The 24,377-nt window shown below is 60.6% G+C and overlaps 1 protein-coding gene and 1 long non-coding RNA gene across 5 annotated transcripts; one reads left to right on the forward strand and one right to left on the reverse strand.

Moving 5' to 3' along the window:
• The first annotated feature begins 6 nt into the window (after nucleotides 1-6).
• On the forward strand, nucleotides 7-24,289 carry PALM (paralemmin). 4 transcript variants are annotated; one of them, XM_034657344.1, is made up of 9 exons: nucleotides 7-125; nucleotides 10,713-10,764; nucleotides 11,163-11,243; nucleotides 11,391-11,521; nucleotides 13,147-13,270; nucleotides 14,641-14,662; nucleotides 16,158-16,217; nucleotides 18,574-18,705; nucleotides 22,270-22,799. In XM_034657344.1, exons 1-9 carry the CDS (start codon nucleotides 121-123, stop codon nucleotides 22,797-22,799), a joined length of 1,137 nt encoding a protein of 378 aa, XP_034513235.1. In that variant the 5' UTR covers nucleotides 7-120. The 4 variants fall into 4 exon arrangements, with proteins under 4 accessions (XP_034513235.1, XP_034513234.1, XP_034513233.1 ...); XM_034657343.1 differs by lacking the exon at nucleotides 7-125 and adding an exon at nucleotides 8,603-8,703; XM_034657342.1 differs by lacking the exon at nucleotides 7-125 and adding an exon at nucleotides 8,835-9,170 and having other exon boundaries at nucleotides 22,270-24,289.
• LOC117801812 lies at nucleotides 5,317-7,865 on the reverse strand. The gene is made up of 3 exons (XR_004624527.1): nucleotides 7,811-7,865; nucleotides 6,304-6,440; nucleotides 5,317-5,562 (listed from the first exon to the last, which is right to left on the reverse strand). It is a non-coding gene; the product is annotated as an uncharacterized LOC117801812 (long non-coding RNA).
• Nucleotides 24,290-24,377: the final 88 nt, after the last annotated feature.

Below are 24,377 nucleotides of genomic sequence, written 5' to 3' on the forward strand. Positions count from 1 at the left end.
GGCCGCCAGGCCTTAGCCCGCCAGGGGCCCCCCGCCCGGCCCGCCGTCCCCCCGCCTCCGCGTCCGCCCGGCGCCCGCCCCCGCCCAGCATCGCCGACCCACCCGGACCTCGGCGGGGAAATGGAGTGAGTAGGCGCGCTCGGGCAGGAGGCGGAGGGTTCGGGGGCCCGGGGAAGGAGGGGGCGAGGGAGGGGTGAGGCCCCCCCACTCCCGCCCCGCGTGGGGAGCATCGCGGCCCCTGAGCGGAGAAGGAGGTGGCGAGGGGCCTCCGGGACCCCAGCTCGGCTGGGGAAAGACTTGGGTTGGGCCGCGCCCGTCCTGAGGCCTCCCCCATTTCTGACCCGGGCGGCCCACGGACTAATGGGGACTCGGGCGGCAGCGGCGGGGAGCAGCCCAGGACGCTGGGGAGGGGGAGGCCCGTGTCTCCGCCCGCGCCCCACCCTCAACCCCGGGCTAGCCTCGATCCTGGGCCACCTGTGGGCTCCAGAGCGGGAGCCCAGGGGTGATGGACCGACCCCTCCCCATTGCGTCGCACTGGCCTTGAGCTCACCGCCCACCCCCACCCCCCAAGCCTGCGCTCGCTGCTACCTGTGCCCTGCACGCGCCAGTCCTGGCTCTGCCTGGCTGCTCTCCCTAAGGGCCACAGTGCTGTCAGGAGCCTATGCTAGGGCCTGGGTCCAGCCGCCAGATACTGTCCTGAGAACCGCGGAGAGAGGGGGCTTTTCTGCAGCCTTCCTTGTCCGGGATGTGTGTGAGCCTGGAGGTCCAGGTGCTTTCCAGCAGGCGAGCTTGGGTCTGATCCCTTCCCAAGGAAAGTGTCCCCAAGATGGGGCCCCAAATGGTGTAGCCAAGAGTCTGGCTGGCCCACGGTGCAGGTGGAGTGGGCAGCCTTCGTCCCTGTGGGGTTTGGTGAGGAGCTCCTGGGACGCAGAGGGCTCTTACACAGGCAGACTGGCCGAGTGTGCCGGCTCATTTCAGACCGAGAGCCCGCTCTCTTCCTGACATCAGGGTAACCCCCAGGCCCCACTCCCACAGGTGGGGGCTGGAAGGTTGTAAGGTGTGTTTACATGGCCAGGGGACGGGAAGCAGGGTCTGGGATCCTGGCAGTCGTCCCTCCCCCCCACTGTGTGCCGAGGCCAGCAGCCTCCTTGCTTTGGGCCAGGTCCCGCACCCTGGCTGGAGGCCTGGGCATGGAGGTCCAGCCAGCCCACCCGGCCCGGCTCCCACCTGCCCTTCCCACTGGGTGTGTTTTCTGAGCCGACAGTTCTCCTCCAGAGATTCACCCGTGACCCGCCACACCCTCAGCTGGGTGGGAGCCGCTGCCTCCCGCCCTCCCCAGGAAGGCGACACCCGATGTCCTCTGCTTTTGAAAACCCAGACAAAGGCCCAGTCTGCTCCCCCACCCGGCCCTGGGAGGCCAGCCAGGGGCTCAGGGGAGCCAGGGCCCGGATGTGTCTGCCCTAGGTTCCCTGACTTGTTTATCTGCTCTGCTCCCCAGGCCCAAGGGGAGCCTCTGGGTCTCCTGACAGCAGACCCTGAGTAGAGTGTGGCTGTGGGGAAGGGGCTGCCTCAGGGGACAAGGGGTGAAAAACAAGTAAAATGTCCACCCAGAGCAGAAGAATGAGGGGATATTCTGGTTGGACCCTGTTGTTTCCTTTCCTGCTATCCCTTTCATTCTTGATGGTGGTGCAGAGGCCCAGAGAGGGGCAGCCACTGCCCCAGAGCCACACAGCATGGGTGGCCCCTGGGTGCTTGGTGCCCTTGCCCGGTGCCTTTTGGTCCTGGGTCAGATATGATGCCATGGGCCCCTCATTGGGTGGATCACTGGTTTTTCCGGGTGCAGACGTGGGGCAGGGACTTGGCAATCACCAATAGAGAGAAATCCTCTGTCCCGTGTGCTTGGGTTGAGGATGGGTGGGGAGTGGCTCCATCTGGTGCCGTCCCGATGGTGCACCTGCCCCTGTTCTCTCGCTCATGCTTCTTTTCCAGGAGACAGAGCAGGCTCTCGGCATGGAGGCAGTGGCCGCAAGGACCGAACCCCTCATTCCCTCTCCATAGATTTTGCCATCAGTCATAGGAAATGCTTGTGGCTTATGGTGATGCTGGCGAGTTTCCTTTAAAAATAAATTTAAGAATTTCACAAAATTTTGTTAATTTAAGTATTAAAGATTAAATTAGTTTTTGTTGATTTAAGAATTTGAGGATTTAACAATTCTTTTTTTTTTTAAATATTTATTTATTTGAGAGAGAGCGAGAGTGTGAATGCCAGTGGGGGAAGAAGTAAAGGGAGAGGGACAGGCAGGCTCCACGCTGAGCCCAGAGCCTGATGCGGGGCTTGATCCCACAACCCTGAGATCACGACCTGATCCGAAACCCAGAGTTGGGCGCTTAACCGACTGAGCCACCCAGGTGCCCCTTAACAACAATTCTTGAGTAACTCCAGGGAGGCCGAGGGCAGGATGGCTGATACTGCGAAGCTGGGGCAGAATGACAGACACTCCTGGGAGCATGTCTGGCGCTGGGTGGGAATCCTGCCCTGGGGAGGATTTGCTGTGTGGCCCAGGGTGAAGGGCTGCTACCCTGGGAGCCTCAGGATCTGGCTGGTAAACTAAGGCTGGGTTAGCTCTGAGTGGCCTTTTTCAGGTGCTCAAACTCCTGTCCTCCTGTCCTCAAGGCTCAGACATTGGGGCCAGAGCGGGAGGGCAGATTCCTCCCCCGATCCCTTCCCCTGCGTACCTCAGGCCTGGACATCCTCAAGGAGAAGGTCTCAGCTGGGTGCAAAATGGGTCCTTAATGCCCCTTTCACACTTGCTAATCTCCGTGTTTAAAGAGAGATTGAACCAGTTAAAAGGCAACACTGTCCCGTGATAATTGAACCTAATAACAAGCGTTTATTTTCATTGTATCTATTTTGCAATGTTTTTACTCTGATGTTTGTGGGAGCGCCTTCTGCTTCTCAGTCTTGGTAACAATGTAGCATTTCGTTCTGAAACTAGGGGGATTCACTGGAACAGTGAGTTTTGAAGGGAAGAACATTCCAGTGGTAGTGGAGGTGGCGGCAGGAGCACAGGAAGGTGGTTAATATTTAGTAAGCACCTGCTGTGTACTGGGCCCTGTTCTGAGTGCTTTGTGTGAACTTGCTGGATCTTTACAGCAGTCCTGCAAGGTAGGGAAACTGAGATACAAAGAGGTGACCTTGACGCACCTGGGGCCACAGAGCTGGGATATATGCTTCTGGGTCCTTTCAGCTGCTGGGTTGGGGGGGTGTGGGGGTGGGGGGGTCTTGGCACCTTCCTGTGTCCCACGGGGCTGTGATCTGGGCGGGGGGGGGGCGGCAGCGGTCCTAGGTATCCTGACATTGGCTTTTCACCCTGGTTTGTCCTCCTTGGCCACACGGAAGGTGGCTTTGGCCCCTAAAAACATCTACCTTGTGCCTTCGCACCCCAGGGACCCCTTCTGTGTCTGCTGATTTGGGAATGGGGCATGGACAGGCGGAGTCCTGACCCCTCCATGAGACTCTGATCATGTCACTCACTTTCCTTGGTAAATCTGCTGAATGGGGACATGAGTGCACCCAGCCCCCTCCCAGGTGGGTGCAGCTAGAGGACAGGGCAGGTGCTGTATAGTCTTGACCCTGTAAGTACCACCGGCAGGAGTTCTTCCCCAGCCCCATGGGGAGGTCCATCTTCAAGGGTCTCAGATGTTGATGCTGGGAAATGGGTTGATGTTCTTTAAAAAAATCATATCACCTTTTTCCAAGTCTGGGACCCTATTTCCTTCCATCCTTCTGCATTCAGGAAAGCTATCACCTGTTCATCTAGGTAACACTCCCTGCTGACCGTACTAGCCTTGTGTAGGATTGGGCCTGAAGGAGCCCACGGACGGTCTTCTCCGTGGTGTGGGGAAGGGTTCTTGGTCCATCCCTTCATAGACCTTTTCTGTGAAAGATATTTACAGTGTACCTAGGGGCGCCTGGGTGGCTCATCTGGTTAAGTGTCTGACTCTTGGTTTTGGCTCAGGTCATGATCTCAGGATCGTGAGATCAAGCCTGGCTTCAGTCTCGCACTCAGTGAGGAGTCTGCTTGAGATTCTCTCTCTCTCTTCCTCTGCCCCTCCCCACCTTACATGCATACACACTTTCTCTAATAAATTTTTTAAAAAGAAATAGAGGTGACATAGGTGGGTGGAGGGCATGCCTGGCAGAGGGACTGGCTGTGCAAAGGCTCTGAGCCCCGCAGGGGAGCCATGGGCAGCCGTGGATGGTGTCCAAGCAGGAGAGCGGTGGGGTTCTGACCTGGGCATAAGAAAGAGGCCCTGGGGCTGAGGAGTATGTCAGGGCTCAGTGTGGACAGTTACTGCAGGGGCGGCTTGGAGAGAAGGGCCAGGGTTGTGGGGAAGACCCCATGTCTGGGCGGCAGAGACCTGACTTCAGAATGCCATGGTGCTCAGAGCTGCCCACAGGTCAGGGGAGATGGCACAGTCCCTGGGAGCGCAGGGAGGGTGCTTTGGCCAGGTGGCAAAGGGACTCCACGCAGCACGGGGATGGCTGAGTGCAGGTCTTGGTGTCTGAGGAGTGTGATATCGGGCTGAGGGGTCTGTCTTTTCTCAGGGGCTCAAAGCGGGAATTCAGGGACCATCTGAGCCCATCCCTGGGACAGTCTGGATCGGGCTGGGAATTTGGAGGGGAGCCCAAGCCAGGCCTTGTGGTGGGAAAGACAGGAGTCAGAGTGGGCGGGAGTCACTGCATGAACGAAAAGGTAGTGGTGGGCTGAGAGCCCAGCCTGGGTGAGCAGGGTGTGTGTGTTAGGGGGCAGTACTATGGGACTTTGAAGGCCAAGCGAGGGGCAGGGGCCTGGCAGGGGAACTTGAGGTAACATCTGTCATGGAGTGAGAAGGCACTGCCCCGGTCGCTCTGTGCTCAGACCCTCCTGACCAAGGAGAGTTCAGGGCAGGGCCAGCAGGCTCTCACGATGCCCCATGGGGTGGGCTCGACCCCAGCTCTGGCCCCAGCCCCGCCCTTGGTGAGAGGGTCCACGTTTCTGCTGTACAGATGTATTGTGTGTATTCTGACCCCCTTAACTGAGGTGCAGTTCACACGCCACACGATCCACCTGTGGGAAGTACGTAATTCAGGATGTTCGCGTAGTTGTACGACCATCACCTCTGTCTAGTTCCAGAACATTCCGTCAGCTTAAAAGGAAACCCCATCCCATCAGCCGTCACTCCCGGTCCTCCCCCAGCCCCCGGCCCCCACGAGCCCCCTTCCCGTCCATGAAGGAGCCTGCTCTGGACGTGTCACACACGTGGACTCACACGCCGTGGGGCCCTCTGTGTCTGGTTCCCTCCCTGAGCGTCATGAGCTCGGGGTCCGTCCCCGGGGCAGCGTGTGTGGGCGCCGTGCTCCTGGTCGAGACTGAGGGACATTCTTGTCCATGAGGGACTGTGTGTTTATCTGTTCATCCATCGATGGACACAGGTTGTTTTATACGTTAATTGTATAGTCACTTCTGAGGTGGTTGGGGCTTGTCCCTTGTCCTCTGTTGGATGTGGGGAACCCACGTCCTGGTTTAGATAAATGTAAGATGTGACAGTGAGTTTCTTCTTCAAAAAAGCAAGTGGTCACACGACAGGTGGTCCATGGGTGGGGGGGTGCAGGAGTGTGACAGGGGAGGGAATGCTTGGGTTGGGTGGGAGCCTAACTGACTTCCTGGTCCAGTGAACATTTATTGAATCCTACTGTGTCCTGGGTGCTGGGGACATGGTCAGGACGGAAAGAGACACTGTCCTTGTGGGGAGACAAGAGACAAAATAAGTGAAATGACTATAGACTTGTTGTATGGTGGTGAGCCTGGGAGGGGACTGGGGACACAGAGGAGGCCTCCACGAGGAGGTGACTCTGAGGGAAGGCCTGAGGGAGTTAGTGAGGTCCGGGCAGGGGACACAGCCAGTGCAAAGGTCCTGTGGTAGGAGCATGCCTGGAAAGTTGGAGGGGAGTGGGGGCGGGAGGGACCTTGGCGCTCTGGAGCTGGTCTCTGCAGCTGGACTGAGGGCCAGCTGGCCTGAAGCTGGAGAAGGCCTCTGGAGACACCGTTCCCATTCATGCCCCATTGCCCTTCTGTTGTGAGGCCCAGGGCAGGGTCCACCCCTCCCCAGGTTAATAGGCAACAGGTTTGCTCCTCCGGGTCTGTGGCCTGCTCTGATCTGTCTCCACCGTGGGGGTGATGCCCCTTTGCCTTGAACATTCTAGAAAGCCCAGCATGCCTCATGAGCTGTTTGTCTTACCAGTGACAGTAGCAGGCTCACCTGTACGGAGTGCTGCGGGTCTCAAAGGAAGAAAATTCCTCTCCAATGAGGGGAGAAGATCAGGAAGGCTTCCAGGAAGAGGCAGCTGCACTTGACCTGGGCTCGGAAGTGGAGGAAGGACAGGGGAAGGCAGGGAGCTGGTAAAGGGTGAGGGGCACACGGCTGAGAGGCTGGGGCTCACTCAGGATGATTTGGAGGGAAGGAGGTTCTGGGGCTGAAGGCAGACAAAGGCCCCCAGAGGGAGCTGGGAGTCAGCAGTGACATTGGGACTCCTTCCATTCCAGCCACCCCAGTGGAGGAAGGGCCGCAGGGCTCCCTCCCTTACCCCCCATCTCAGTGAGCCTCTGCTCCCCTTTCCTGCCCCCATGGCCAAGGCCACAGTCAGCTGTTTCCTTTGAGTTAGCACAGGAATGTCGCCGGCGCTGGGCTCAGCGCCGGCCCAGACCAGAACCCCTCGTGCCACTGGGGCTGCGTGGCATGAGCTCTGGAAGGACAGGCTCGACTCCACAGGCACCCGTGTCCCGCCTCAGACCCAGCTCATCCTGCCCGCTGAGTGACCTTGGGCGGGTTGTGTAACCTCTCTGGTGCCTTTAAAAAATAACTGCGTCCCAAGGCCGAGGCCTCTGCAGGCCCGTTTGGGTTTGGGCCTCATTAGCTCATCTCCTGAAGCCAGGATTATCTCACACGCTCTCAGCCCACACCCTTGCGAGTCCCGAGCCGCCCACATCGGGGCCCGAGCCCAGAATTTGCTCCAAGCACTGTAAAAATAATCAGGCAAGGACAGGAGTGCGTGTGTGCTGAGGGGGGCCTCCTGGAGGAGGGCGTGTCCCTCCACCAGCAGCTGCAAGCTGTGGCCCATTGCCCGGACAGAGCCAGTGGAGGCTCAGAGATGGGGGATGACTTGGCCTGGGGCACACAGCCCGTGAGCACAGCTGCCACACCTCTCCAAACCCGACCCAGGCGTCTTAGCCAAAACTCCGCTTCTCTGCCCAGCGTGTCTTGTGATCTGGCCTCTGGTTCTCTCACTGAGCCCTGGCGAGCGTCTCAGCCGTCCACCGACACCCCCGCCCCCTGCTCTGCGAGCGCCGCCGTGTGCACACCCCATGCGCTCAGGAGTCCGCCTGGCTGGACCCGGGCCCAGCCTCACTGTCCGCAGCTTCAGCTCCTCCATTGATGAGACAGGGATAGTCGTGCCGCCTGCCTCGCGGGACCGGCGGGAGGGTGCTTAGCAGGCGTCCTCTACACGCCCAGCTCCTTCCAAGCCTCAGTTTGCCGTCCTGGAAAACGGGCCCGGGACTGCGGGGGGAAGGCGGCGAGCGCGGGGCCGAGACGCTCTTACTTTACTGCTCTTTAATTAGGGTTCTATGGGCGTTATCCTGGCTTGACTCAGCTGCCTGGGGCCAGGGGCACGTCCAGAACCCTCCTGGGTAGAAGCCCCTCCCCAGGGTTTCGCCCCACACCAGAACGGGAAGCACCCCCAGCCGTGGGGTAGGGTAGACCCCGTTACCTCTCTGCATCCCACCCTCTCCGGCAGCCCCTGAGGCCCAGGGCAGGAAACCCTTAGCCCCCCAGCGCCTGGCTGGGGGCGGGAGATGCTCTGCGGCGGCCCAACCCCCCTGCGTGCCGGCCTCCGCGTTGCCATGGGGACGGCGCGGTTGCCAGGGCGACCGCCTCCCGCGGGCCCCACGGTGGGGGGGTGGCGCCTGGGGCGGGGCTGCTTTGGCGCCCTCAGGCATGGGGAGGGGCGCGTGAGGGGGGCGCACAGCCTGGGCCCTTTGGGCCGTGGCAGGGACGTTGATGCGAGGGATGGAGGTTGTCTTCCTGGGCCCCGTGCGCCTCTTCTCACTGTGCCCGCCTGACCTTCCCCTGACCTGGTTCCGCCGGCGGGGACGCACCGCCCAAGCGAGGACACTGCCCGCCTTGTTGTCTGCGGCCCGGCAAGCTGGCCACAGAGCTGTCCCTGTGTCCCTGTGTCCGGCCTGAGTGGCCACCTGCCTACTGGGGTGGGGACCCAGCACTAGGCAGCTGGTTCCTCTGCCCCGGCCCTGTGTGCTGGGGGGGGGGGGGGGGGGGGCCNGAGTTGTCTCAGCCGCTATATGCCCCTCCCCCAGCTCTGCCTCCTTCCTGGTGGGTCCCTGGAGACCACGTGACAGCTGGGAAAGGGTAGGTGCGGGGTGTGGCCCAGAGCTGGGCAGTTGTAGGTCTGGCTAGTTCTAGTCCCAGCTCTGCCACTTCCCAGCTGTGTGGCTGTGGACAAGTGACTTGCCCTCTCTGGGCTTCCCGTTCCAGCCAAGGGAAGAGCATACCAGGCAGAATGAACAGTGAGTGCAACGATTCTAAGGCAGGAATAAACTTGGTGCTGTTGAGGTACGGCCGGAAGGTCCTGGTGGCTGGAACAGAGTAAGCAAGTGGGAGAACAGAGGCGGTGAGAGCGGAGAAGTGGGTTGGGTTGGGCTACCCTAGGATTTCTGTCAAGGGGTGACGGGAGCCAGGGAGACTTAAGAGCAGGAGAATGAGTTGTTCTGATTCTTGTTTTGAGAACCTGCCTCTGGCTGTGGGGTGGGGAGTGGATTGTCAGGGGCCAGGGCGGTAACAGACTACGGTAGAGGCCTGGGTTGGGAAATGTGAGGTTTGCAAAAAGTGGAGGGTGGGCCTCTGTAGGGAACACTGGGGGAGTCACCTTGCCTGAATCACACAGCGTGGTGTGGCAGACTCACAAGTGCAGCTGATCGGGCCCTACAGGAAGGGCCTCCAAGCTGGATGCTGGATCAAGCCTTTCCTGAACTCAGCCTCCCTGAGGAAGAAGAGAAGGAAGCCACGGAGTGTGCGGCCAGTGCTGCTGGGTCTGGGAGGCACAAAGGGGGCAGGTGCCACCCGCCAGGAAGGGAAAAGCTGGGTGGGGTCACCTGGCTGGGGCGTGGGAGACAGATGGTTTCATGGGTCCCAGCGAGGCCAGGAAACTGAACCTGAGTGGAGTGGGTGGTGGGGCATTGCAGTTCATGATGGATCTCCACCGGGAGCAGCCACCTGGGCTGGGGGGAAGGGCTGGGGCTCAGGGGCAGGCCCAGCACCCTGTGTGACTTTCGGCCTCTGTTTCCTTTCTGAATCACAGAGGGAGGGGGCACATCACAGGAGCTGGGGCATCTGTTCCTGCTGTTTGTGCAAATGGGGAACCAAGCCCAGAAGGGGTGGAGGGTCTTTGGAGGCCACAGGGTAGCTCCTGGTTCTGATCCAGGACCAAGGGCTGGTGGGGGTAGCAGCAGGACCAAAGGATGGTCTGTAATTTCAGTCTCTGTGAAGATGAGGGGTTTGGGGTAGATAGCGGGACCTCTGGGGGTCCAGTTCCACTGCTCGGAGCCCCCCCTTTGGGTCCACCAGGCCCCGCCCCCGGGGGACTGTTGAGGCCTGCCAGAGTGGCCCTGGGATCCTTCAGGACCCTGCCTCCTCTTCAGGCCGCACCTTGTCACCAAGGCCCTGGAGGCGGGAGGTTAGTATCAGACTCATTGTCTGCAGTCACTCAGGGCTTCCCGGGTCCAGACATTCTACTGAGCACCTACGGTGTGTGGCTTCCAGGGACCCCCGTGAGAGACCACGAAATCTCCTCCCCGGCGGGCCATGTGGGTAGAGGGGTTGGGGGGGGCAGGAAGGACTCCCCCTCCCAGTCGTGTCCCTTCAGTTGCGGCTGGCAATACCAATACTTACCAGTCTCCTGCCCCACGCCAGTTCAAGGCGAAAACCACACTGCGTGGCTTTCAGAAAGCACGCAGTGGACAGGAAAGGGAGTCTGGGGCCAAATCTGGGTTTGCCACTTCTTTGCTGTGTGTTCTTGGGAGGCTCAGAGCCCCTTCTGGGCCTCTGGGCTCGAGACTCCAGGGAAAGCGGCTTCTCGAGAAGTCCCAGGGTAGCATTGTGGACTTTGCAAGTCTGAGGGCTGGGAGGGGGGCTGCTGGGTCCCGAGGCCTCCAAGTGCCCCTCCCAGGGCTAGACAAGAGATGCTTGGTGATCGGAGGGTGAAGAGGGGGCTGTCCTGGTCGGTCTCCGCGTCTTCCCGAAATGCTCTTCTCCAGCCTTTGACCGCTGGTGAGCTCCTCTGCCCCCTCAGGCCCTCTCGTCCGTCCTCCCCAGCCCTTCCTGAGTCTCTGGGCAGAGCCTGTCCTTGGGCCCTGTTCCCAGGGGGCCGCAGGAGGGTTTGCTGGAGAAGTCATGAGGTCATAAGGCTGGGTAGAGAGGACAGTGCCTCCTCTGAGGGGGCGGGGAGGGACCCCACTTTACAGCTGGGAAATGGGGAGGCAGCATTGCTTTTGGCAGCCAGCCAGCAGGAAGACACAGGGTGGGATTCTAACCAGATCTGTGGAGCGCAGGCTGGGGTGGGCGCCTGCCCTTGACCTTGTGCGTCCCTCCCTCCCCAGGGTCCTGGCGGCAGAGACCACGTCTCAGCAGGAGCGGCTCCAGGCCATTGCAGTGAGTTCCCTGCCCCTCGGACAGTGTAGACAGGGGTCGGGCTCCCCGCACCCAGCCCAGGGCCCTTGGGACTCGGCACCAGGGTGTGGCAAGGTCCCCGGGAAACGAGTGCCTGGTGGTGCAAAATGAAAATGAAGAGACCCCACAGTCCTTCGAGTGTGGGCTCTTAGACCACCAGCTCACAAAGACCGTCTGTGCGGTGAGGGGGTACAGGCTGGGGATAGATCAGAGACCTTTGCGCTTACGCTGGAGCTGGGGCGCAGGGGGCATGGGGGCAGCAGGGGGCAGGGGGTCCGTTCACAGAAAAGCAGGGTGTGCGTGGGCAGAGCCTCGGGTGGTTTGGGGGGGGGTCCGCGTGGCCCTAGCCCCATCTCCACGGTCGTGTGCGTCCCCGTCAGGAGAAGAGGAAGCGGCAGGCCGAGGTCGAGACCAAGCGTCGACAGCTGGAGGACGACCGTCGGCAGCTGCAGCACCTGAAGGTCCTGAGCGGGCAGCCTCAGGGCCCCCCGGAGCTGGCCTGGCGGGGGAGGGGGCGGCAGCGTCCCAGGACCCGGGCCTCGGCCTGGTACAGGGGTTGGGTGGCAGGAAGGCACCCGGATTCTGACCCCGATCCCTGTCACCCCCAGTCCAAGGCTTTGCGGGAACGCTGGCTGCTGGAGGGGACGCCGTCCTCGGCCTCCGAGGGCGATGAGGACTTGCGGAGACAGATGCAGGAGGACGAGCAGAAGGCGCGGCTCCTGGAGGAGTCCATCTGCAGGTGGGTGGGGCAGGCCGTGCCGGCCCCTGCGGAGTCAGGGAGCCAGGGCCGGGGGCCCACCCTTGGGCTGGGACGGGGCTGGGAAGGCACGTTGCTCTGAGCACGGTGGGGGCAGGGAAGAGCCCCATTTGCAGGCTTCGATGGGGGTGTAGCTGGGCTGTGAACACCTGAGCTGGGTGTGAGGCGGCCCAGGGTTGCCCGGCAGGACCCCTTCCTTCTTCCAAATGCCCAGCAGAGCAGGTGAGCGAGGGCAGGTCGGTGAGCTCAGGAGGAAGGGAGTGGCCGGCAGCGGCCTCCCTGGGGCCTTCCTGGCGCCAGCCCAGCTGGTGAGTCCTCCCTGGCTTGGTTCTAATGCAGGCCACAGACGCCCAGGCAGCTGGGCCTGCAGGAAGTCTGGGGAGGGGCCCCGGCCCAGGGAAAGTGACCATCCCCCCGCCCCCACCCCCGGGGGCTGGGACAAAAGGCCTGGAGTTTCCGGGCAGGCAGGGGCCCAGGCTCAGCCCAAGGGCAGCAGGGTCAGGGTGGAGGGAAGTGACAGCCAAAATTCCAAATGTCCACTTGGCCAAGGAAGGCCTGAGAGGCCTGGGGCCTGACCGGGCCCCACAGCATGCTGGCCCACCGCCCAGCTGGGTGCAAGGCACACCCACTGTGAAGACCCGGGGATCCTGTCCTCATGTGTTTGGTTTGGAAGAAGGTGGGGCAGGTGTGCGCTGGGATTTTCCTTCCTCAGCCTGTTTCCCCACCTGTGAACTGTTAGCCTGGGTCGGGAGGGGGTGCTGACCCTGACCGGGCAGAGGGGCGTAGGCCAGCGGGACAGAAAGTTGGTGGAGATTATTGGCCACTGGGGGCTGGACAAGGCGGGCTTCCTTTCACCCCGTCCTGCTAGGTGTGGCCCTGGGCGGGGGGGGGTGGGCGGGGGGCATGTCCAAGATCAGGTGCCTTGATGGCGGGCGGTCCTCACTTGAGCCCTACCGTGTGTCTGGCACACAGCCAGTGCTTTGGGGGGCCTTGGCTTTCTTCCTCCCAGGGCAACCACCTCCTCAGATGCCCCTGCCTCCTGGATTTTGCCCGCTTGGTGCCCCTGCCGGGACACCTCCTCCAGGAAGCCCTTCAGGCTAACCGTAACTGTGGCCAGTGTAGGCTCACTTCCTCAGGGGCCTCAGACTCACCCCCAGGGCCAGACAGGCCCACTGCCCAAAGCCTCAGGCAGGTGCTGGCTGGGCCGGGACTTAAGATCCTTGTTTTGTCCCCACTGGGTGGCTGCGCGCGCCATTATCTTCTCGTACTTGGAAGGTGACATGGTCTTTCCAGTTTCCCCAGAGAGATAAAGCTTCCCGTAGAAATAAATGCGTCTGCGTGGAAAACTGGAGAGTTGGTTGGAAACCAACAGAGAAGTAAACCGTAGCAGTGAGGGTGCCTGTGGATGGGCCAGCCTGGGGCCCCGCCTGGCTCTGCTGCCTGCTGGCCCTGGGTGGTCGCTGCTCTGTGCCTCGGTTTCCCCATGGCGAGGGGGAAGGATGAGACTACCTCGCAGGGTGTGGGGTGACCTCACGTCAGGGAGCCCAGAGCGCTGCTGGCGCTCAGAAGTGCCCAGTAAGGGCGGTGGCTTCCTGTGCCCTCCCCAGGCTGCAGAAGGAGATCGAGGTGCTGGAGGACACAGGCCCGCTCACCACCGTTGCCGGGGAGAGACCTGCCGCCCTGAGCCCGGCCAAGGACCAGAAGGCAGAGGTGGTGTTGGATTCTCAGCAGGTGAGGGGGTGATGACGTTCCTGGGGTGCCCGCCCTCCCCCACCCCGGCCCCAGAGCGAGACACCCCCTTCAGTGTCACTGTGGCTCGGCACACAATTCAGGGCTGGGGCTTGCATGTGGGTTGCAGCCTCCTGCCCCCCTGCTGTGTGACCTGGGACACGGGCCTGCCCTCTCTGGGCCGCAGTCCCCCCCCCCGGCACCCCCACGTAAGACCACCCACATGCTGGGATGCCATGAGGGACCGCACGTGCACTACACAGACCAGCCTGTAGGAAGCCCTTGACAAAATCCCTACTTGTAGTCATCCTTGCCTTGATTGCACCTGTCACCGCTGTCACCTGTCCACTCCTCGTGACAGCCCTTTCAGGGGGGCGCAGGGTCGCCATTCAAGGGAAGACAAACACTTGAGACGTTGAGAGCCGGAGCTCCCATCACCATGGTATGTTAGCCAGAATTCGGGAGTCTCCCCACGGCTCTCACTGTCGTAGGTTCAAGCCCCCGGGGCGTCGTGAACTCCAGCATCCCAGCTGTGTGGCCGCGCCGCTCCCCTGGTCACACTGGACCTGCTGTCAGTCTGCCAAGGACTGGTTTGCGGCAGACCAGGGCAATGTGGGCTGGGCCCTGGCCTCACTGCACCATGTCAGCTGAGCAGAGGGGCCTGTATCAGGTGCCCAGAAGCACAGGGAGGATGGCTGGCCTGGTGGGGCACTGCAGAGTTCCGAGGAGGCATTTGGTGCATGGCAGCACTAGGCAGACTTCCTGGAGGAGGAAGATTTTGAAAATCGAGTCGTTCTCCAGGCATGGGCCAGAGATGAGAGGGGGCTTTCACTGAGGTTCACTGAGCACAGACTGTGTGGTCCCTGTCCTTGCGATGCCCACGTTCTGAAGGAGACAGAGACAGTACCTCAAGGGACAGCGACATGATGTGGGGGAACCTTTGGACTGTGGTCGGGGGGCTACGTGAGGAGCCAGCCAAACAGAAATCCACATTGCAGGAGACATCACTCACAAAGGCCCTGGGGCAGGAATGTGGTCAAGGGACAGCGAGGCTGTCCAAAGTTGGGGGTTGGGGAGGAAGGAGAGGCCTATAGGCAGGGGTCTGCAGACACAGGGCCCTGGGGTCATCTAGGTTTTGACTTTGTTTGGGGAGCACTAGGGAGCCATGGGAGGCTTCTGAGTAGGGCAGGGGTGTTACCTGGCTGTCACAGGCTAGGGCAGGGGTGGCACATCCCTTCAGGAGACAGCATCTTCGTTGGGGCCTCCAGGTGTGACGCCAAGCCCTCCCCACGCTGCTCCGCCCACAGGTGGGGGCCTTGGTCAGCGGGACGGGGGCACCAGCACCCCTGACCTCTCTCCCTTCTTTCTTGCAGGCCCCGGTGGGCACGCCCAAAGGTAGGCATCTGGGAGGGAGGGGCGGGGCCTCAGTGCCCTCTTGTGGCCAGAGTGGGGTGGTGGGCGCGGGGAGGGTACTCTTGTTGCTAATAAAAGTAGCAGCAACAATGCCTGGTTACTCTGGTTTCTCCCGGAGCCCGACCCTGAGGCTGCCCCAGTGCCCCTCATCATCACTTCCCTTAGTTTTGATGACATCCCTGGGGTGGAGCTGTTACAGGTGAGGAGTCTGGGGCTCTGGGGGGACACGTCTGCCTGAGGTCTTAGCCCAAGAGGCCTGAGGCTCCGGGGCATCCCCCGGACCACATCACGGTGCCGGTCTTGGCGAGCCCCGCCTCTGCTCCAGGCCCCCCTGCTCTGAGCCCCCCTGCGCAGGTGGGCGGGCCTCTGTTGTCACGACTCAGCAGACCCGGGGAAGGGGCACTGTTTACAGGCACAAGGGTCCTCCCCACACAGATGTGCAAGACGGCTGTGCAGGACACAAAAAGAGCCAAAAGTTTGAGGTCTGGGATCCACCTTTCCCCTTCCTCAGCAACGCTTACGGGGAGATAATACGCCTTTACAGATACCTCACGCGTGTGTAGGACATTTACGTATATTTAATTATAAATGTAATCACTTATTAAATATATTAAATTATTAAGTATATTAAAATTATTTAATATAAGTTATATTTTTAAAACACGTACCAAATGCGTCTCTTGTCACATCTAAAGCGTGGCAGGAACGCCACCAGCCAGGACTGGAGGTGGTGGTCGGCGCGTCTTTGGCCCGATTTGTTGTGTGTTAATTATTCAGGGGGCGTCTTACTGTGGAGTTAAAAATTAATAATTAAAAAATTCACACAGACCTCTCAGGGATTATGTGAAAATCATTTGGGCTGAGAGACAGAAATGGACTGGGGACTGGTGTGTTTGGGGCTTCGGGGTGCGCACACGTGTGCAGGGGTCCAGGCGCATGTGTGCATCAGGGGAGGGTCCAGACACCACAGTGTCCCAGTGTCTGGGGGTGTCTGGGTATCTGGGGAGCTGTCTAGGTGTCTAGGGGTATTGGGAGGGTGTCCGAGTGTCCAAGGGGTGTCTGGGTGTTTGGGGGGATGTCTAGATGTCTGGGGGTATCTGCGAGTGTCTGCATGTCTGGGAGGTGTCCAAGGGGTGCCTGGGGGGTGTCCGGGGTGCCTGGTGGGTGTCCGAGGGGTGCCTGGTGGGTGTCCGGGGGGTGCCTGGTGGGTGTCTGAAGGGTGCCTGGTGGGGTGTCCAAGGGGTGCCTGGGGGTGTCCGGGGGGTGCCTGGGGGGTGTCTGAGTGTTTAGATGTCTGGTGGATGTCTGGGGGTGTCTGGGAGGTCTCTAGGTGTCTGAGGGTGTCTGGAGAGGTGTCCAGGTGTTGGAGGGGGTGTCTAGGTGTCTGGGATTATCGGAGGGTGGCCGGGTGTCTGGGGGTCTGTGTGATTGTTTCTCTTCTGACCCCCGTCTCTCTTCACCCCTCATTACTGAACAGAGAAGCGAGTCTCCAACACCCCCATGAGGATGGTCGAAGGCTCCACCATGATGAAGGCAGGTGGGTCAGCTCCCAGCCTCGTCCCCTGTGTCCAGCTGCTGTCCTGGGGAGCCTGGAGAGGTGGGGGGCTAGGTCAGACACAGACATGCCCTCAGCAGGAGCTGTGGTCGTGGGGGTGGCAGCTAGACTGAGGCCAAGCTCCGAGCCTGGGGTGGGGCTGGCTGCCCCCTCTGCTTTGGCACCTTGGTCACGTGCTGGCCCAGCTTCCCTGAGAAGACGGGCCCCCTCGCATGGCAGTGCTCTAACCCAGCACCCCTCATGGCATCCCCCTAACCTTGCTGCTCCCTCCTGGGGCCCGGCGGGGGCCGCACACCTGCTGGCACACACCCGCACACGCTCACACACACCGGCACACGCCCACACACACACGGCAGCTCCTCCCTCCTCCGCTGTCCTCAGGCTGCCTCAGGATGGGGAGTGAGCACCCTGTCCCTGGAGGTGACCAGGCTGGGACTCAGGCATTTCTGTGCTTCTGGGAAGCTGAGAGACAGGGTTAGTGCTAAGCATTCCACAGAAGTGGGGTTCAGATCCCTGCTCTGCCACAAGATAAGGGCTCCTCCAGTCTCCACCTGCTGGAGCAGTGCCCAGGGCCTGGCACTAACTCGAGAGAAGTGACCAGTAATCACAGTGGGCAGAACCTGATTGCTGCTGCCGGTACTGGGGTGAGTTGTGGAGGCACGAAACCGAGAGAGGTGAAGACCGTCTTGGGGGCAGGGTGGCCAGGACACCCAGGAAGGAGAGGGTGGCAGGGGAGGCCGTTCTGCCCCAGGAGGCAGGAGACAGAGGGTGGCATCTGTCAGAGAAGTGGGTGTCTTCAGGGCCTCTGTGCCAGTTAGACCAGCTCCGCCCTGTCCCTTAGCCAATGACCTTGTGTAGTGCACAACCCACCCAACTGTATGTCTGGAGGTGAGGGCGTTAGGCTGTACAGGGACGTGGAATTAATTACCATGCATTCAGTCAGTCATCTGACAAGCGTTTATTGAGCACCTGCTGTGTGCAAAATGTGAGGCCCACAGCCTGGGGGAGCTGATGTCCTGATAAGGACAATGCCCTATGCAATTAACCTATTGGGAAAATAAGGCAGCGTGCAGAGCTGGGGGGGGCAGTTTAATCAGAGGGCTCCGGGGAGGTCAGACTGGGCAGGTGATGTTTGAGCAAGGATGCAAAAGAAGTGAGGGAGCAAGGCATAGAGGGATAGGGGTTTCAGGAGGAGGGCACAGCAGGTGCAAAGGCCCTGGGCTGGACCGTACCTGCCTTGTGCAGGAGTGGCCTGGAGTCCTGTGTCGACTGGAGCGGAATGAGTGAGGGGGAGAGAGGGAGGAGGTGAGCCCAGGGAGATGACAAGAGGCCTTCACCCCAAGGCACCAGGGAGCCCTGGAGGGCTGCAGGCAGAGCAGGAACCTGCCCGACTGGGTGCTCACTGGTGCCGTCTGGCGGCAGCAGGGAGAACAGACAGTGGGGAGGGCGGTGAGGGGAAGACTGCACTGGTCCCGGTGGGGACCAGAGGCTGCCTGAGGGGGCGAGGTGTGGGAGGGCTCCAGGTGTTCCTGAGGCAGAACCCACAGGATTTGCAGATGGGCAGACGTGGGAGGTGACAGAGAGAAGGAGGAGGAGGGACTTGCCTTGACCAGGGTGGGAAGACCTGGGAGGGGCAGCTTAAGGGGCAGACTGGGAGCAAGGCTTGGACGTGGTGATTCAGGGGCTCCCAGGGGACCCCAAGGGCAGGTGTGGAGGAGGGGGTGGGATCCTGGAATTCAGGGTGAAGTCCTGGGGGCTGTGGTCAGTCTCTTCATATGGTCTTTGTGGTGATGATTTCTACGGAGTGGTGGTGGGATATTGGCTACTGAAGCACGGTCCTGATGGGTAATGACGCTGTTACTTCAAGAGGGCGTTATCCATTCTTCGTAGTGAAAGAGATGAGGGTCAGGTCACTAGCTGACTGAAGAAAGGCGCGAAGCCCAGATACACAGACGTGCTGTCCACTGGGTGGTCCGGGACGGGGCCGACACCCAGCTGGGAGTGCGTGTCCGCCGACCCAAGTTCACACTTGGCTGTGACCGTGGTCAAGGCGTCCTCCCTCCAACTTACTCTGCTGCTCTGGGGAAACAGAGGCAGTTTAAGGCTTTCCAGATGGGGTGGGATTGCAAGCACGGGCCTCGAATGCCGAGCAGAGGAATTCAGGCTGATGCCCGTGGTGCTGGAAGGCTGTGGGGGGATGTGGAGCTGGGGGGGTGCCGTGGGGAGGGCGTCCCCACTGCTTGGCTCTGTGCTGCCGGCTCCCCTTCCCTGGCTTGGCTGCAGCCGGCGGGGGGCACGTGGGCAGGTGGCCTCGGGTAACCCGTGCCTCTCGTGCCAGCCATGTACTCGGTCGAGATCACAGTGGAGAAGGACAAGGTGACTGGGGAGACCCGGGTGCTGTCCAGCACCACCTTGCTCCCTCGGGAGCCACTCCCTCAGGGCATCAAGGTCTACGAAGACGAGACCAAAGGTATGCAGCCCCCACCCCCCACCCCCAGNCCAGCCTGAACCGGGGCCTGAGCTCCAGCCTGATTGGGCACGGACGCTGTTCGGGGCAGGGTCTCACCCCACAGCCCACTGTTGGCTTAGAGGCTGTTCGGTGCTGGGCCTGCAGCCCCATCTTTCGTTCACTCCAGGAACCTGCCCTGAAGCTTGGCTGAGCGCCAGGTGCTGGGCTGGGCTCTGGGACTTGAATCAGAGTGGGATTAAGCTCTGTCCTAGGAGAGCCCTTCAGCCTGGAGCTCATGAATAATTTAACTACGTATTATTGTGGTAAAGGTAACAAAACCTCCAGAGATGGCCAGGGGGCCTTGACAGGTTCTAGCAGGGCAGGGAGGGGCCAGGGGGCGCTCCTCAGAGGGAGTGAGCAGGAGCTCATTGAACGCACAGCAGTGCACAAGGAAACAGTGTGTTTCACAGCATGTGCAAAGGCCCTGCGATGGGATGGAGTTTGCTGGGCTGGAGGAACGGAAGGGAGCCTGTGGGACTGCTGTGGAGTGGAAGGAGGGGTCAGGTGAAGCCTTGGAGGGAGGGGTGTACAGGGGCCATGGTGCTGAGCTCTGGTTTGGTTTTTGGGGTTCCCTCTGGCAGCTGGGGGGGGAACAGAGGATGAGAGACAGCCACAAGGAAACCTGCCTGGGAGGAGCTGGGCAACCTTAGTCAAAAGCCCTAACATGTCTGTCTGTCTATCTCTCTACATATAATTCACACACATAAAATTCACTCTTTTTTTTTTTTTAGGAAGAAAAACTTTCATTTAAAATGCATTATCCATCAGTATTTAGACAGCAATTTTATAAGTAGTTTGGCAGTTAAACTTTGGTCATTTTTGGCATGGCCTGTAAGGATAGTTTATAAACTAATCTAGGGAGGGGAAGTTCCAGGCAGTATTTACTATGATGGCAGAAGAAGGAGACAAACCCACCTTAGTAAACAGAATATGTTTTAAGAAGACATTAAAAAGGTACATTCAAAATTAAGGCAAACATTTGCTTTCTTCATGCAGTGAGGCTCATGGAGCTGGTCACCAAGCCAAGTATAAACTTAGAGTGCCCGGCTCCAGAGTCCATTAGCAAGTCCACGAGTGCCGTCTTTCCAAGAAAATGATATACGGGGTGGAAGGGTCCAGAACACGCACACGATTCGGAACACGGCTCAGTGGGCTTTGGTTCATTCACCATGCTGTACGCTCTCACTAATTCCAGAACATTTTTCTTCCCCAAATAGAAACACTATCACCCCTATCCTCACATGGCATCCACTAACCCCCTTCCCGTCCGTGGAGGAGCCTGTTCTGGACCTGTCACACACGTGGACTCACATACCACGTGGCCTTGTGTGTCTGGTTCCCTCCCTGCGCGTCGTACATTCAGGCTCCATCCACATTCGTATTTTATGGCCAAACAGTATTCCATTATTTGGATGGATCACATTTTGTTTATCCAGTCATCAGTTGATGGATGTCTGGGATGTTTCCACCTTTTGGTTTTAGAATGCTATACAAGTTTTTTTTATGGGTATATGTTTTCTTCTTTTTTTAAAGATTTTGTTTATTTATTTGACACAGAGAGAGACAGCCAGCAAGAAAGGGAACACAAGCATGGGGAGTGGGAGAGGAAGAAGCAGGCTCCCAGTGGAAGAGCCCGATGCGGGGCTCGATCCCAGGACTCCGGGATCACGCCCTGAGCTGAAGGCAGACGCCCAACGACTGAGCCACCAAGGCGCCTCTGGGCATATGTTTTCATTTCTCTTGGGTGATACCTGGGCGTGGATTTCTGGGTCATACAGGGATTCTGTGTTTAACCTTTCGAGGAACTGCCGGGGTGTTTTCTGGAGCAATTGCTCCCCAGCCATGTGTGAGGGTCCCCATCTCCCCACATCTTCAGCAACACTTGTTACTGACCATCTTTAAGTTATTATTATTACCATAGCCATCGTGGTGGTTGTGAAATGATAACTCACTGTGGTTTTGGTCTCCAAAGCCGCATGTTCGTTGAGGCTGCTGGGGTATCTGCTGGCATCCAGGGTGCTATGAAGGGAGCCTAGTCACAGCCCAGCTCTGCCATGGTTTGAGGACATAGACCTGGGTGGAACCCCGGTTCCAGCTCTCACCAGCTGTGTGACTCTGGGCAAGTCCCAGCTGCCTCGTCTCCTGGACAAGAATGACCTCATGGGGCTAAGGGCAGAGGACTCACCACTCAGTGCAGCCTGGCCCAGCCCTGGGGGATTCTGGACCCGCCAGACTGGACTCTGGTTGCTTAGCAACGGGAAGGGGATCCATTTCCGTGGCAGCCAAGGGCTCGGATTCCTTTTTTGGGGCAGTGGCGGGTTGGAAATACTCAGCTTGATTCTGTGTAACCTGGGCACACCCCACCCTGTGGGCCTCCAGCCCAGAGTTGCTGCAAAGCCTGGAGGTATGGACACCCCTCCCCAGGGGTTTGGAACTGAAAGTGGAAAGCACTTTCCTTCTGGCCAGCAGCCGGGAGCTGGAGCCCCGACCCTTGGCCCAGGAGGAGGCAAGTCCCCAGGGTGCCGGTGTGTCCCTCCCTCACGCAGCTGTGTTTCTAGGAGTTTGCTGGGCTGGCTTCTGAGTGTGGCCAGGACTCCTGCTGGTGCTAAAACCCAGCCCTCAGAACACAACAGATCAGACAGGCACCCACGGGAGAGTCGGAGAGATTTGGAAAAGACATCGAGCAAGGCTCCTTGCACACATGGAGCTGCCTAGGGGGGAACGTGCCTCCCTTTCAAGCACGGGGACAGCCTTTCCAGAAAGTGACTGTGTCCGGGTCGCACAGGCAGTTCTAAGGAGCATTACAAAGTTTGTATCTAATGCCCTGTGTTCCTGGACTGTAGTCCCCTTCTCCCCCAAATTTAAAAACACCCTTCTCGATGAATCTTGGCTTCAAGAGACAGTCCGTCACATGGAAGTTATAAACTACCTTCACGTGAAAAAGGACACCGTAAATGGCCCAGGGACGCTGCAGAGCAGGGCTGAGAGGGGAGCATCTGGCCTGCGGTGTGTTTCCTAGAGAACAGGAGATTGACCCAGCTAAACCATGGGGACCCGAGGAAGGAAGCTGTCACAATCCCTGAAACTCCTTGTGGGAGGGAGACACACAGCCAGGGAGACAGAGCAGGGACCCGCCCTGGCCAGCTGTGTGCCCGAGCGCTGGCCCCGTCCGTTCCCTGAGCTGCACAATCTTGGCAGTGGGAGCAGCAGACTGACTCTGCTGGGTGGCCATGCGGGACCTGGTTGCTGGGAATGTGGAAATGCTGCAAAACGCGGGACCACACAGTCCCCGTGCACTGGATTCCAGTCTCCCCTGGATTCTGACGAGCTCTCGTGCCCATACGCTTTCCTCTGTGCGCACAGATCCCAGCAGGGAGCTGAGAGTCAGCTGGTTTTAACTATGTGATTCAGTTTCTCATTTCCTTTTTAGCCTGGAGGGTGGTCCAGAGCCTTGCCAGGCCTCCCCTCCTCGAGAGCCCGCTTACCCTCTCTCCGTCTCTCTCTCTCCCACCCCACCCCTGCCAGTGGTCCACGCTGTGGACGGTACTGCGGAGAACGGGATCCACCCACTGAGCTCCTCCGAGGTGGACGAGCTCCTCCACAAGGCCGACGAGGTCACGCTAAGCGAGGCAGGGTCCACGGCTGGGACCGCAGAGACCCGGGGGGTGTCCAAGGAGCCCGCGCAGACCACACCCTCCAGGCGGGAGATCACGGGAGTGCAGGCGCAGCCGGGAGAGGCCACGTCAGGCCCGCCGGGCATCCAGCCCGGCCAGGAGCCCCCGGTCACCATGATCTTCATGGGTTACCAGAACGTGGAGGACGAGGCCGAGAGCCAGAAGGTGCTGGGGCTGCAGGACACCATCACGGCGGAGCTGGTGGTCATCGAGGACGCGGCGGAGCCCAAGGAGACCGCCCCGCCCAACGGCAGCGCGGCCGAGCCCCCCACAGCCCCGGGCTCCAGGGAAGAGAACCAGGTGGGGGCCGAGGCGCCCGCCAGCGACTCCCAGGACCTCGACACGAAGGAGCAGCGCTGTAAATGCTGCTCCATCATGTGAGCCGCCCGGCCCCCGGCCCCCAGCCCCGCCCTCTGTATCTCAGTCGCCCACCAGCCCGGCCCCGGCACCCGCCCACCCTCCACCCACAGTCACGGGCCCCAGGACAGGCGGTCGTCACGTGCTCCTTCCGAGTTTTCTTTCGCTGGAAAGACAGGGACAGGGTCCCCCACCCCATCACCACCCCGACACCCCCAAACCATTGAGCCGTGCACCTACTCCTGGTAGGAGAGAGACATGGACAGACCCACTTTTCCCGAAATGAAGGGCACCCCCCACGTCACGGCAGCTCCACAGAAGCGGCTCTCGGCCACAGCGGTCCTGGCTGGGGTGACCGGGGGCCTCGACGAGCCCCAGGCCGGCCAGCCGCCCTCTGGGCCTCCCGCCTGTGCCTTCCTGCCACCTCCAATGAGGTCCCTGAGGGGACGTCCCGCCAGAGGGACCTGGGGAGCCGAGGGCTCCTGGGAGCCCGCTCTGTCCCCGCTTAGCCCCTGGAAGTGGGGTTTCTCGGCCAAAGCTCTGGCGTCCGTTTCTTGGACAGCTGAGGTGAGGCCATTCCTCTTTGGGGAGTCTTGGTCAGAGGTCAGGTTCGAGGTCTTGGAGAGCAGCAAGGCCCCTCTAGACACCCCCAGCCTGATGTGCCCCTCCCCCCATGCCCCCCTGTGGGCGTGGCCAGTGGATGGTGGAGCCTGGGAAGGGAGAGCCCCCGGGACACCCCCCCCCACTCGGGAGGGGTCCGTGACCCCTGCACTGTCTCCTGCAGGTCGGGCCCTTAGAGCCGCCCCTTGCGCAAGGCACGGCCCCACGAGCCGCTTCTTGTCCTGAGCTCCGACTCCCACTGGGCCCTCCTTCCTCCTGGTGCTAATTTGGGGACCCTTGGGGGGCTGCCCAGGACCTGCTTGGACCAGGGTGCTGGGTCCCTCCATCTGTACCCCAGAGATCAGGCCACCGCCAGCTCCACTGGGCTTGGCACATTTCGGGCAGCAGCAGGGCGCACGCAGCCCGGGGCAGGGGGCTTCCTCAGCGGGAGACCCCTGTTCGCGGCCCCGCCCGACGTGAGCCTGTCCCCCTCTCGCCGGGAGGGGTGAGGGGCGCGGGGTTCCCCTCCTGGGGGCAGCCGACACCTGGATGCAGCCAGCCCCCAGAGGCACATCTGTGCACAGGCTCACAGACCCTCCCCGTGGGCTGTGGTCGGTGAGGCCCCATCTCGGCCCCTCCCCTAGGGGCCCCGCCCGGTGCCGAGGGCAGGTGCGGGGGGCCACCTCTGGCCGCAGCCTGGACCCCGACGCAGCTCTGCCCCTCGGTGGCAGGGGGAGAGGCCGTCTCTGAGGTGACCCTGGGCAGTGGCCGTGGGACCCCCTCTTCCTCCTTGAGTCCTCGAGCTGCGAGCCTCCGCTGAAGTGCCCTTGCTACCCCTCTGCTTGTGACGTGTGACGAGGCCCTGATGTTCTCGACTTTCCCAGAGAAGCAAATAAACAGTGTGAACAGCCCCAGGCCTTGGAGTCCTTGGCTTTCATCTGGGGGGAGGGTGGGGCCCCACGAGCCGCCAGGCCGTGAAAGGAGGCCCCAGGGAGCCGGCTT

The sequence above is a fragment of the Ailuropoda melanoleuca genome, chromosome 4 (genome assembly GCF_002007445.2).
Source record: "Ailuropoda melanoleuca isolate Jingjing chromosome 4, ASM200744v2, whole genome shotgun sequence".
NCBI lineage: Eukaryota > Metazoa > Chordata > Mammalia > Carnivora > Ursidae > Ailuropoda > Ailuropoda melanoleuca.